The following is a 12,110-nucleotide window of genomic DNA, read 5'->3' on the forward strand; positions in this document are numbered from 1 at the left end:
TAGGTTCCACATCATAAGCACACAGATTATAAGCAAATGGGTTTAATTTTTAATATTAAAAGTAATAAAAAAGACAGAAATAAGATCTTTCCTTTATGCCTTTCCTCTCTGCTAATATATTCCTGCTGCATTTAACAAAACTAAACTTAAGATGTCACTTTTTTGCTGCTGTTATTTTGATTAATAACTATAATCATCCCTTTCCAAATTGCATACTTTATATCCAAATTACCAAGGAAAACACAAGAAACAGTTTTCAAAAAACAAAGACTCTTAGTAAAGCTGGATTCTGTTAATGCCTTTGTTATAATTCCCTTTTCATTTGCAAATGGGTCATTTATCTTTTCAATCAACAAGTACTCCCTGATAGTACTAAACTGCATGAGAACCTACAATGTGTCCACTATATAAATTGAGATTCTCTAAATAATTTATCCTATACAGACATAAAAAGCTACTATGTATAGCACATGATTCTTAGTGCCAGAAAACTTCCAAAAGAGAAAACTCATCCTTTGCTTGTGGAGGAAATATCTTCACATGTAACAGTGAAAAGAAGCAACACATAAGTATCAAACATGGAACCATGAGCTGTGGCTCTCAATGGTTAGGAAGAAAAAGATACACAGGATTTAATGTAGGCAGGAAAAAAAAAAAAGGGTGAACACTTTCCCAACACTGGGGATGATGCTGGCACAATCATAACGGCTGGGATGCTCACAGGACGAGATGTCAATACAGATAGTTGACTAAAAGAAGGAAGTGAGTGGAAAGTGGGAAAGTGAAGCTGGAGATAAAACCTTGATCTTAAATTCTGGGTAATTAGGAAGAATCACTGATTACAATTCATAAGCAGATGGGCATCACTGTGAAAGTAATGTTTGGGGAAGATCTATGTGAAGAGAGTGTTCAAAGTCACTCAAAGAACTGGGAAATCAGAGACTGGAGGATCACATGGGAGGCTTCAGCACAGTCTACAGGAGGCAGTAAAGGTCCATAGTGGGGCTGGTACCACAGGACTGTCTAAGGAGTTCCTGATGAAAGAAACACGGCTGCCATCCAAAAGGAGAGAAAACAACGGGCAGGAATGCGGGCTGGACTGGGCTCCGGTGTGTATGAGGACTAGGACGACTCATTACTCTAAGGCTTTGGGATGAATGACACGGCTGAAACAGGGAAATTGTATTGAGCGCAGGGTACTGAGCACAGTGCCTGGCAAAGCAGCTACTCAGTGAACTCGCTGCTGTTTAGCCTCTCAGCCACGTCCCACTCTTTGCTCCCCATGGATTGGAGCCTGCCAGGCTTCTCTGTCCACGGGATTTCCCAGGCAGGAATACTGGAGTGGGTTGCTGTTTCCTTCTCCAGGGGATCTTCCCAACCCAGGGATCGAACATATGCCTCCTATACATTCAGTTCTTTACCACTGAACCACCTGGGAAGCCCACTGAGGGAATACTAGGTGAATAAATGGAAGGAAGAAAGGAAAAGAAAGAGCAAGGGAGAGAGAAGGGGAGGAATTTCATACAGAAATTGTTAAAACCTCCTCTGTGACCTTGAGTTCTCTCCATCATATAGAAAATTTGTATCACTACTCACATACTGCCTTTGGCCTTCTGGTCGACATGACTATTACCATCAATGACTGATATAAGCAAACCCATTGACAGATGTTACTCTTTAAGTTTCTTGACCTTCCTGTGTCATTGGACATCACTGATCTTCTTACATGAACTTTTCTCCTACCTTGGTCAAACCAAAATAAATCTTTCTCCCTCATTATTCCCTTTCAGTTTTTTATTACTGGCTCCCTTTTAATTTACTCATTGCCTAAAATGTGGGTATCCCTCAGAACACCCGCCTTTGACTTCAAACCTGTGCCAAAGCTCACTGTCTTCTGTATTTATAATGTCAACTCAAATTCTACGAGCACCAAATCCATTTTCTAATTATATCTCAAACACACTTGCAAAATTGAATTCTTCTTTCTTATTTCCATCTTCTGCCCTACTCTTGTCTACTTTGTGTATTTCTTAGCTATTGGACCCAGTTCTTCCAAATCTGAAACCTTGAAGTCTCTCCCAGCAAGACCCTCTCCCATCCTAAACATATCTATCCAGTCAGTCACCAAATCCTAAGGATCATGCTTCCCAAATCGCTCTTGACTCAGTGCCTCCCTCACATCTCCAGGGCTCCAGTTTAGCCACTCTCTAAGACAAAATAAATTTTTCAAGATAGAATCATTCAATCTATTTATGTCCCAGTGCTATCTCTGTCTAGAACACATATACATCACCGTGCCAAACACACTGTACTTACATTTTCCCTTCATTTGATTACATGTTGGTTTTTCCTTCTAAACAGTTAGAGGTCAGAAAAGAGCTGTCACTATTCATCTCCATTGCCTAGTACATAGTATGCACTTGATAAATGAATCACTTCTCACATAGTCTATTACCAGAGTCTCCCAATTCGAAAATGTGACTTCAGTCCTGGCACTCACCAACCAGCCCCACAAACCAACCATCACTATGACAGAAGAATTATCTCTTTAAAGTACAAATCTGATTTTCTCTTGCTCTTACCTGAAATCCTTCAATGACAAAGTCAGGCATAGCACTTAAGGCTCTTTATCATCTCACCACTGCTTAGCCTCCAGCCTTATTCCCCATCAATCCCCAAGTAAACCCTAAAAAGCCAGTATGTCCTTGGAGGGTCTGCAAGGAGTATATTCACTCATGGTCACAAAGTTACCACTTAACTGCTCACTGTTCCTTCTTAAAATACAAATCCTCAACTGTTCTGATTAGAACACTTTATCTCCCCTAAAACTCCAGCCTCACCCTCCCCCAAAAATCTCTTCCTCTCCAATTCTTTCATGCTTTCCTCTACCCTCACTCTCTGCTCCAGCTGGAAAGCAAACAGGAAGCTACTTATGTGTTCACTGCATATTCTTTTAAAAAGCTATTTTGTTGCCTCTACTACATGTATCTATTAATATTTATGGTCACAAAGAGTCAGACAGGACTGAGCAACTAACACTTTTCACTTTTAATTTGCATTCCCTTTTGGATTATTTGAGCTCTTCTCTGCAGGCTACATCATCCATTGATGTCTTTTTTGTCACATTATCATATAGCTTGGCTCATAGAAGGTCCTCTAGAAGTAGTTGTACGATAAATAATTAAGGAATCACTTATCACATGGCATGTGATTTGTTCTGAATAGAATGAAATGAAAATATAACCTGAATTAGTGCTATTGAGGTAAATATGTCATAATTTCCTTAGATGTCATTGCCGGTGGTCTGGCTTTATCTACATGCAGCTGAGAACACATTCTAAACCACGAGCACAGAAATATCATCCCTTCGCTTGCAGTTAGGAGAGCTGTTTCCATGACATTGTTTCTTGTTTGCATGTTTGCCTTCTACCACTCAAGGCTGTGTACGTTTTAATGAAATAAGATGTTCATATGGATTTGAAATAAAATAATGGATTAGTATTACTAAAATATGTACATTCATTCTAAATCATGAGCATTTACTATCACTGGTTTTCTATCAAAATTCACAATTTTTTTACATTTTAAAAGCATCACAATTTTATCTCCACGTGTCAATGCCTGCTAAAATTTACTACAAAATTTCTAAGATGCTAGGAGGAAAAGGATGATTAGGGCTTAACCCTAAAGATGAGAACACAAAGCAAAGAAACTCCTTTTACAACTTCTATGAAATTTTGACTGAATATATGAAAAAAACAAAAATCAGTTAGGGGGCAAACATCTCACCGATGGGCCTTCCCCAATATGAATGTGTGTCTTCTGCTTGGCTTCACATAGCTGCCTCAGGTGTAAAATCACAAGTTCATTCTCCTCCTGGTCATTGACTGCCTTCATTTTCTGTTGAAGACAGACCAAGAGCACATTATGGGAAGACAGTATCTACTGTTTTATTCTCATTTAATTCTATCTGTCTGGTAGACAAGCATAAATAAAGCTAAGCACTTAGCTGCTCTTAGGAACAAGAGGGAGTTCTAGTAACTATCAGAGAATATAGTGGGATACCTATCTTCCATTTCAGATAGAGAAATGGAAAAAGGAACTCGAAAAACAGGATCCAATTCTCATTCTTTATATCTTATTTGTGAGGACTATAAATCACGTTACCTGAACACGTTCAAAGATGTCAGCTTGCTCGTTATCTGTCAGGGATGAGAGATGCCTCTGTATTACCAGCTTGGCTCTTGGTGGGTAGAGACCTAAGGGAAATGATGGGGATTCATGTTAAACAGGTTCCAGCCACAGAGATACATATGTTAGTCACTCAGTTGTGTCTGATTCTTTGCAACCCCATGGACTGTAGCCTACCAGGCTTCTCTGTCCATGGGATTTTCCTGGCAAGAATACTGGAATGGGCTGCCATTTCCTTCTCCTGAGGATCTTCTCAACCCAGGGATTGACCCGGGTAATTAGAAAGAAGAAAAGCTTCTAGAAACTTCTCAGCTCTACATTTCTTTGTGCAATATACAACAAAATGCTGGGAAAATCTGTGATCATGTTCAGAAACACTAACCCTGGGGACTGAACCCTGCACTGAGAGGCAGATTCTTTACCACTCATGTTTACATATAAAACGCACTGCAGCTTGTCCCTTCACCAGCAGGCTCTGAAGTTAAGCCTTCTCAAGGAGCTGTGTTCCTGCCTACAACAAACCTTGGAACACTGCAATGAAATAATTAAATGGAAAGTCTCCTCATCAAAAACAATGACCCCATGAGTGATCTTGAAGTCAGACTTATTAACAAAAAATGTATCAGTTCAGCTCAGCTCAGTTCAGTCACTCAGTCATGTCTGACTCTTTGCGACCCCATGAACCACAGCACACCAGGCCTCCCTGTCCATCACCAACTCCCGGAGTCCACCCAAACCCATGTCCATTGTGTCAGTGATGCCATCCAACCATCTCATCCTCTGTTGTCCCCTTCTCCTCCTCCCCTCAATCTTTCCCAGCATCAGGGTCTTTTCCAATGAGTCAGCTCTTTGCATGAGGTGGTCAAAGTATTGGAGTTTCAGCTTCAACATCAGTCCTTCCAATGAATGCCCAGGACTCCTTTAGGATGGACTGGTTGGATCTCCTTGCAGTCCAAGGAACTCTCAAGAGTCTTCTCCAACACCACAGTTCAAAAGCACCAATTCTTCTGTGCTCAGCTTTCTTTATAGTTCAACTCTCACATCCATACATGACCACTGGAAAAACCATAGCCTTGACTAGATGGACCTTTGTTGGCAAAGGAATGTCTCTGCTTTTTAATATGCTGTCTAGGTTGGTCATAACTTTCCTTCCAAGGAGTAAGCGTCTTTTAATTTCAAGGCTGCAATCACCATCTGCAGTGATTTTGGAGTCCAGAAAAATAAGGTCAGCCCCTGTTTCCACTGTTTCCCCATCTATTTGCCATGAAAAATAGTTGCCATGGTTAGCTGTTGGTTTGGTATCATGTAGATGACTACATGTTACCAAATCAACAGCTAACCAGACACCACTGAAGGTCCTAATAAACTTAGCCATCCTAGAAACTCTTAGGTGACTATTAGCCTTGCCCAAAATCTCTAAGCTTAAAACTGGACATTCAAAAAGGAAAAAATAACTACTAATATTAAAATGCAGAGCTGGAGCTTATTAGGTAGGAAGCTCTCCCCTTATTCAGGTCTTGATAATGAAACTTCAAGGCCATCATTAGTACTTAGGGACATTTTTTAGTGTTACAATTTTCCCAATAAACTGTTTATATTCTTATGTTATTCATATATCTGTTGCACTTCTACACATAATTTAGATTAAATCCTCAGGCAAGCATCTTTTCCATAAAAACATTTCTGCTTTAATTTTTTTAAAGGGGAAGTGAAATTCATATTAATAATGATTTGCCTGTCCATCCATTTTTAAGAAACAGATCTACATAGTTAGGGGTCACTTGTAATATTTCTACTGTACTCTGATTAGAAAAAGGATATCCAGCTATTCATATGTAATGTATCTTATAGGTAGACTGCACTTTAAAATCCCTAGCAGAGGTTTACCTCAAAACAGGCATTGTTTTAAAAAAAAAAACAAAACTAGAATTCCTACCATGGTGTGTATAACATGTATAGGGCCACTGCTGGACCTGTTTTAAAGCACTATGTGGTATATGATGGGAACTGGAAAGAAGAAAAGCTTCTAGAAACTTCTCAGCTCTACATTTCTTTGTGCAATATACAACAAATGCTGTGAAAATCTGTGATCACGTTCAGAAACACTAAAATTCATTTTGACAGTGTGATGTCACCCACTACCACAGCTTATTATTTGCTGGCAAAGTCTCCTGAGGCAGTATATTAGGAAACTAATTCACATGAGTGGGGTTTTCTTGTTTGTTTGCTTTATGTTGCTTATTATTCCAGTATGTTACCAGCATGGGTAGGAGGATAAAAGATCAAAAAGGAGAAAAGTAAAGAGGGTACTTACTTGAAGTATGTAACTAAATCTACAGCCCAGGAAGTTTCCTCAGTCTTTTATTTCAGGAGAAGAATTGCAAACAGCTGTATATTATTTATGTTCAAATTATGCATGCACCCTACACTACCTTGAATCTTATTTGACTTCCAATTTGGAATCACTGATTAGTGAATTAACCAGTCCTGAGAGGTAAGTACATTATTTAGCCCTCACACAAGTTATTGTAGGAAAACAAGATTGAGGATAATTGCTCCATCTCCACAATACTCAGCATCACTTTAGTTTCACATGCTGAGGATGGGTCCTCGAGAGATGGTGCCCTCAGACACTGCTTCCTGGATTCACTCTGGTCCACCAACATGACTGTGCTACTCTGCCCGGTCTATGCCCTTAACATAGGCATAGATTATGTTAGCATACATATCTACTCCCTTTCTTTCTTTCTTTCTTTTTTAGTACAAAAAGAACTCCATATTAATGCAGCCAAATGTATTGACAGGACTCTATAATTCTGAGTAAGTTATGTGAAATACTAATATCTAGATACTGCTAAATACTCGTATGTACTATTTTTCTCACTTTCTACTGCTATTAATTTGTGTTGAGTCTGAATACAGCCCTTTTTCCAGCGTTATACTTTGTACATAACACAAGTTCAGAATCCACAGTTATCTTGCCCAGATGAAAACAGCTTTTGGGGAAATACACTGATGTCATGGCTTCAGGACAGTGTGACCCTGAAAATCCTTGCTTTCCGATATTCTTCCAGAGAGAAGCACCAAGTTGCTGTGGAATCAGATTGAACAAGTTCAAATCCTGATTTTGCCCCTCCTAGACAGTGAGGATGTGACAGTTATTACCCACTATGCATCTCAGTGCCTGTTCCTCATGAGTAAAATGAGGATTAAAAACAGCACCTATCTTGTGGGATTTCTATACAGATGAAGTGGTCTAAGATATGGAAAACACAACAGTGCTGAGACACGGTAAGTCTTATGAGAGTATCTGTCTTACTGCTATTCCTTTCATTTTTACTGTCAGAGCACTGCCCTATCTTATGTTCTCTTAGCCTAATGTCAAAGACAAGGGTGAAAAATCATATCAGAAGGTGTTAGCCAAGGCCTTAGGAAAAGAATCTGTGTGAATCTTTCTCAGTCAATATGAACCCTTCCTTTGCACCTTTCATATACATGCATACCTTGAAAGTTGGGGACCTTAAATTTCAGTCCATTCAAGATCTTGGGAGGGCCCTACTAATTCTGGATGTATAGTTTGCATTCTCTTTCTTTACACAGGTCTCTAAAACTAAAATTTTTAAAGGAGCTTTGTTTTAATAGGATTTGCATAATTTCATACTGGTGGTTTTATCTTTTTCTTATAGATAGTAACAGTCCTCACAAATTCCGAACAGCAATCTGCTATCTCCTCATTTGTTGCTTATCATTTAACGTCCAAGTAAGCAGTTGTTGTTTTGTAAAAATGTTAAGATTTTATGAAATCAAATCTGTCAATGTCTTCTTTTGGTAGTTTCTGCATTTCTGTGTCTTAATAAAGGTTTTCTTGTTTAGGGACAAAATAACATTTTTATTTTCTTTTAATGGTTTTAGTATTTTGCTAGTTTACATTGAAGACTTTGATCCCTCTAGAATGTACTTTCAGTAGATATGTGGAAGGAATCTTTGCCTCTTTGGATGACAAACTGATCCAACACCATCTCTTGAATCACTCAGCCTTTCCTCCCCAGATTTATATTCCCTTTATCATACACCAAAAACTGTTCCATTTTTATAAAGGTTATATATATATATATATATATATATATATATATATATATATATATATATATATATGTTTGAAAACAAGGCATGTTCTTTAAAATATTATAAATTTTTTAATTTGACTATTACATTTAAATAGTCCTTATTCACACAGTTGAGTGGGCTTTCAATAAATTTTGCCATGTGCCTATGATTTTCCTGCCTACTTAACAGATATCACAATTTACACTTACTAGAGCTGATACATTCTCTGCTTTATTCTACAGCTCAACCTCTCCCCATCAACACTAACATCTATCATACTGAATTACATGTACTTGCTCCCAAGTCTGCCTTCCCTTCAGACTATAAGCTTCCTGAAGGCACAACATCTCAATCATCTCTGCATCCCCAGTGCTGAGCACACTACCCAGCATATGACTTTGGGTAGGCCAAAAAGTTCGTTTGGGTTTTTCCATAAGCAGATTTAGAAAAACTTGAATGAATTTTTTGGCCAACCCAACAGACACTTAACAAGTGTCTATTAAATCGTGTGTCCTCTCGGGTGCAGTAGCTTTCAACCTTTTTTATTAGGGGACAAGGAGAAGAAAGGAAAACTGAGTCAGAATCACCTTTTCCTCATGTCCCTCCCCCTCTTCAAAACACATTTTTTTTTCAATGTGCTTTATGACATCATGTCTATTATCTGGGTGATTTTTAAATGTCCCTCAAAAGTTAGGAAAGTTTCATTCCTGTTCTAAACCTTTAGGAAAAAAAGAACACATCATCAAGTGAGAAGAGAAAAAAATCTACAGTCAACATTATGGGAGGGTTTGTCTCTCTTCATTCTTTCAACAAATATTTGGTCAGTTCCCACTGAGCACACAGTAGAGTCTTAAGAACTGTGGGAAATGCAAGTTCCTCCCTGGAGTCTGCCTCTGGAAAAAAAGCTAAAAAATAAAAAAAAGGAAAAAGAGCCAAGCACCTAGGAGAGACTGACGGCACAAATTTGACTAGATGTGAGAAATGATTCTTAGGGCTCTTGGTTCACCTCGAAACAAAGAAGCATTCAAAGACAGTAGCAACTTTCTCACTTCCTCAATGCCAAAGCAAACTCCTCTCTGCCAAGGCCAACTTATACTGTACCTTCGATCCTTTCACAGAGCTTATGCAAAGAGTGCATGGGGCAGGCCTCACACAGCTTAATCTGGGTCTTGGCACTCTGCAGGGCAGCAGCCGTGCTGAAAGCCTGCTTCAGAGTCAGCATTACCTCATCAACCTACAAGAAAAACAGAGGCCAGGTCTGCAATCATTTGCCTTCAGGGTAACATGTTAAAAGCCCAATGTGAGGCTTTGTTGATGCCTACTAAATCTTAATAATGCAATTTTGATGATAGAGAAAAAACATTGTCTTGAAGTTAGACCTTCAATTAATTATACATAAAATTGGAAACTGGATGAAATAAGACTATTTTAATGTGTATAATACAATACTGACCTGTTATTTGAATGCTGTTTTTGAATCCCACTGAGTACTATGCTATCAGTTAAATGATAGTCAACCAGAACATTGTTTTTTTTTTAATTTTATAGAATTATAGCTGATTTAGTTTAGTTTCAGGAAGCAGCAAAGTGATTCAGTTATACATATATATATATTCATTCTTTATCAGATTCTTTTCTCATATAGGTTATCACAGAATATTGAGTGGAGTTGTTGGTTATCCAAGGTCTTTGTTTAATTAAAGTACTTTATTAGTTAAAGATCTCTTTGGAAGTTCTGCCTGCAATACATACGGAGCAACAAAGTAAGTTTAACATTTACTTGTGTTAATAGGTAGCTTATTGACTTTATCCTTTTGGATCATCTTTAGTGCAACAACAAGTGAACACGTGTTTAACCAAAGCTCTGGGGAGAAACGAGCTCAATAAATAACATGGTAAGTGGGAGGGAGGTTCGAGAGGGAGAAAACATATTAATGCCTATGGCTAATTCACGTTGATGTATGGCAGAAACCAACACAATATTGTAAAGCAGTCATCCTCCAATTAAAAATAAATATATTTTTTAAAAATTAAAAAAAATAATCTTGGGGAAATTCTATGAAGGCTGCTGAAGTTTCTTTTCCTAGAGTTCTACTGAGATATAATCGATATACAGCACTCTTTGAGTCTGAGATGTACAGTATGATTTGACTTACATGCATCATGAAAGAGTTATCACAGTAAGTTTAGTGAATGTCATCATCTCACATAGATGCAAGATTAAATAAACGGAATTTTTTTTCCTTGTGATGAGAACTCCTGTCTTTTCTCTACAGCTTCAATTTACTAACATTTTGCTTCTGATTTGTGACACTAAGAACTTCTGACATCTTCCTGTCTAATAGCTGGGTCTCACCACTAGGTCAAGAGCTTGAAAACTGCCAGCCTGTTTCGTCCTTGCTCTTCCAATGACTTAGTCAAGGAGTTGGACACTAGCATTCTGATTTCCTGGTTGCCTCTTTGAGGTCACCCAACACTCATCCTCCAGGCATTGTTAAGTCAACTTCAGGCCAGGTTTCCTCCTCTGTGGCACAATCATCAGAGTAAAGTGTAGTGTTCTCACCCACTGTAGAACTGAGGTCAAAGTCTAAAACCTGCAGGGGGAGCTGTGAAGCACCAGGGCCTCATCCAAAGTATCTCTGATATTCAAAATCATTTACATGCTTTATAAACTATGTTTTGTTCTGTTTTTATTGAGGTAACATTTGTTTATAACATTATATAAGTTTCATGGTACAACATTTAATTCAACTTCTGTCTACACAGTGCACTTAGCATCAAAGTCTCACTTCCATCTGTCACCATACAGCTGACCCCTTTACCATTCTGCTCTCCCTCCCACCCCTGGTCTCTCTGGGAACCAGCAATCTGTTCTTTGAGTGTACGTGTTTATTTTTGTTTTATTTTTTATACTCTGCATATGACGGAAATCATACTTATTTCTCATAGCATAATACCCTCAAGGTTTAGGTCCAGTCATGTTGTCATTAATGGCAAGATTTCACGCTTTTCTATGGCTGAATAATAATCCATTATATGTATGTCTGTGTGTGTGTGTGTGTGTGTGTATATATATATATGCATATGTATACATATATATACATATGTACATACATATATACATATATATATCCCCTGGTGGCTCAGATGGTAAAGAATCTACCTGCAATGCAGGAGACCTGGGTTTAATCTCTGCATTGGGAAGATCCCCTGGAGAAGGAAATGGCAATATACTTGCCTGGGAAATCTCATGGAGAGAGGAGCCTAGCAGGCCACAGTCCATGGGGTCACAAAGAGTCAGACATGACTGAGCAACTAAGCATAGCACATACATGTCTATATATATACACACACATCACATCTTTATCCATTCATCCATTGATAGGCACTTCCACTGATACCATATCTTGTCTCTTGTAAATAATACCACAATGAACAGAGTGGTGCTTATCTTTTCAAATTAGTGTTTTTAGTTTTTTCAGATAAATACCCAGAAATGGAATTGCTAGACCACATGGTAATTCTATTCTTAATTTTTTGAGGAATCTCCATATTATTTTCCATAGTGGCAGCACCAATTTATATTTCTACCAAAACAAAAGGCCAACAGGCACATGAAAAGATGCTTAACATTACTAATTTTTAGGGAAATGCAAATCAAAACCACAACTGAGATATCACCTCACACACATATCAGAATAGCTATTACCCAAAAGATAAGAAATATTTAAAAACAAGTGTTGGAGAGGTTGTTAAGGAAAAAGAACCCTCACACATAAGCCATTTTTAAAGACCTTTTTCTCCCTTCCCTT

General features: G+C 38.2%; 1 protein-coding gene across 2 annotated transcripts in view; it reads right to left on the reverse strand.

The window, feature by feature from the left end:
* The window catches only part of TBC1D4 (TBC1 domain family member 4), a 203,388-nt gene that overhangs the window by 57,304 nt on the left and 133,974 nt on the right, over positions 1-12,110 (reverse strand). For both annotated transcript variants that reach the window (XM_065901626.1, XM_065901627.1), the window contains exons 5-7: positions 9,400-9,532; positions 4,168-4,259; positions 3,790-3,900 (exon numbers count right to left, since the gene is read on the reverse strand). In XM_065901626.1, the coding sequence (XP_065757698.1) occupies positions 3,790-3,900; positions 4,168-4,259; positions 9,400-9,532 (336 nt within the window). The remainder of the gene's footprint in view (positions 1-3,789; positions 3,901-4,167; positions 4,260-9,399; positions 9,533-12,110) is intronic.

The sequence above is a fragment of the Muntiacus reevesi genome, chromosome 11 (genome assembly GCF_963930625.1).
Source record: "Muntiacus reevesi chromosome 11, mMunRee1.1, whole genome shotgun sequence".
Lineage (NCBI taxonomy): Eukaryota > Metazoa > Chordata > Mammalia > Artiodactyla > Cervidae > Muntiacus > Muntiacus reevesi.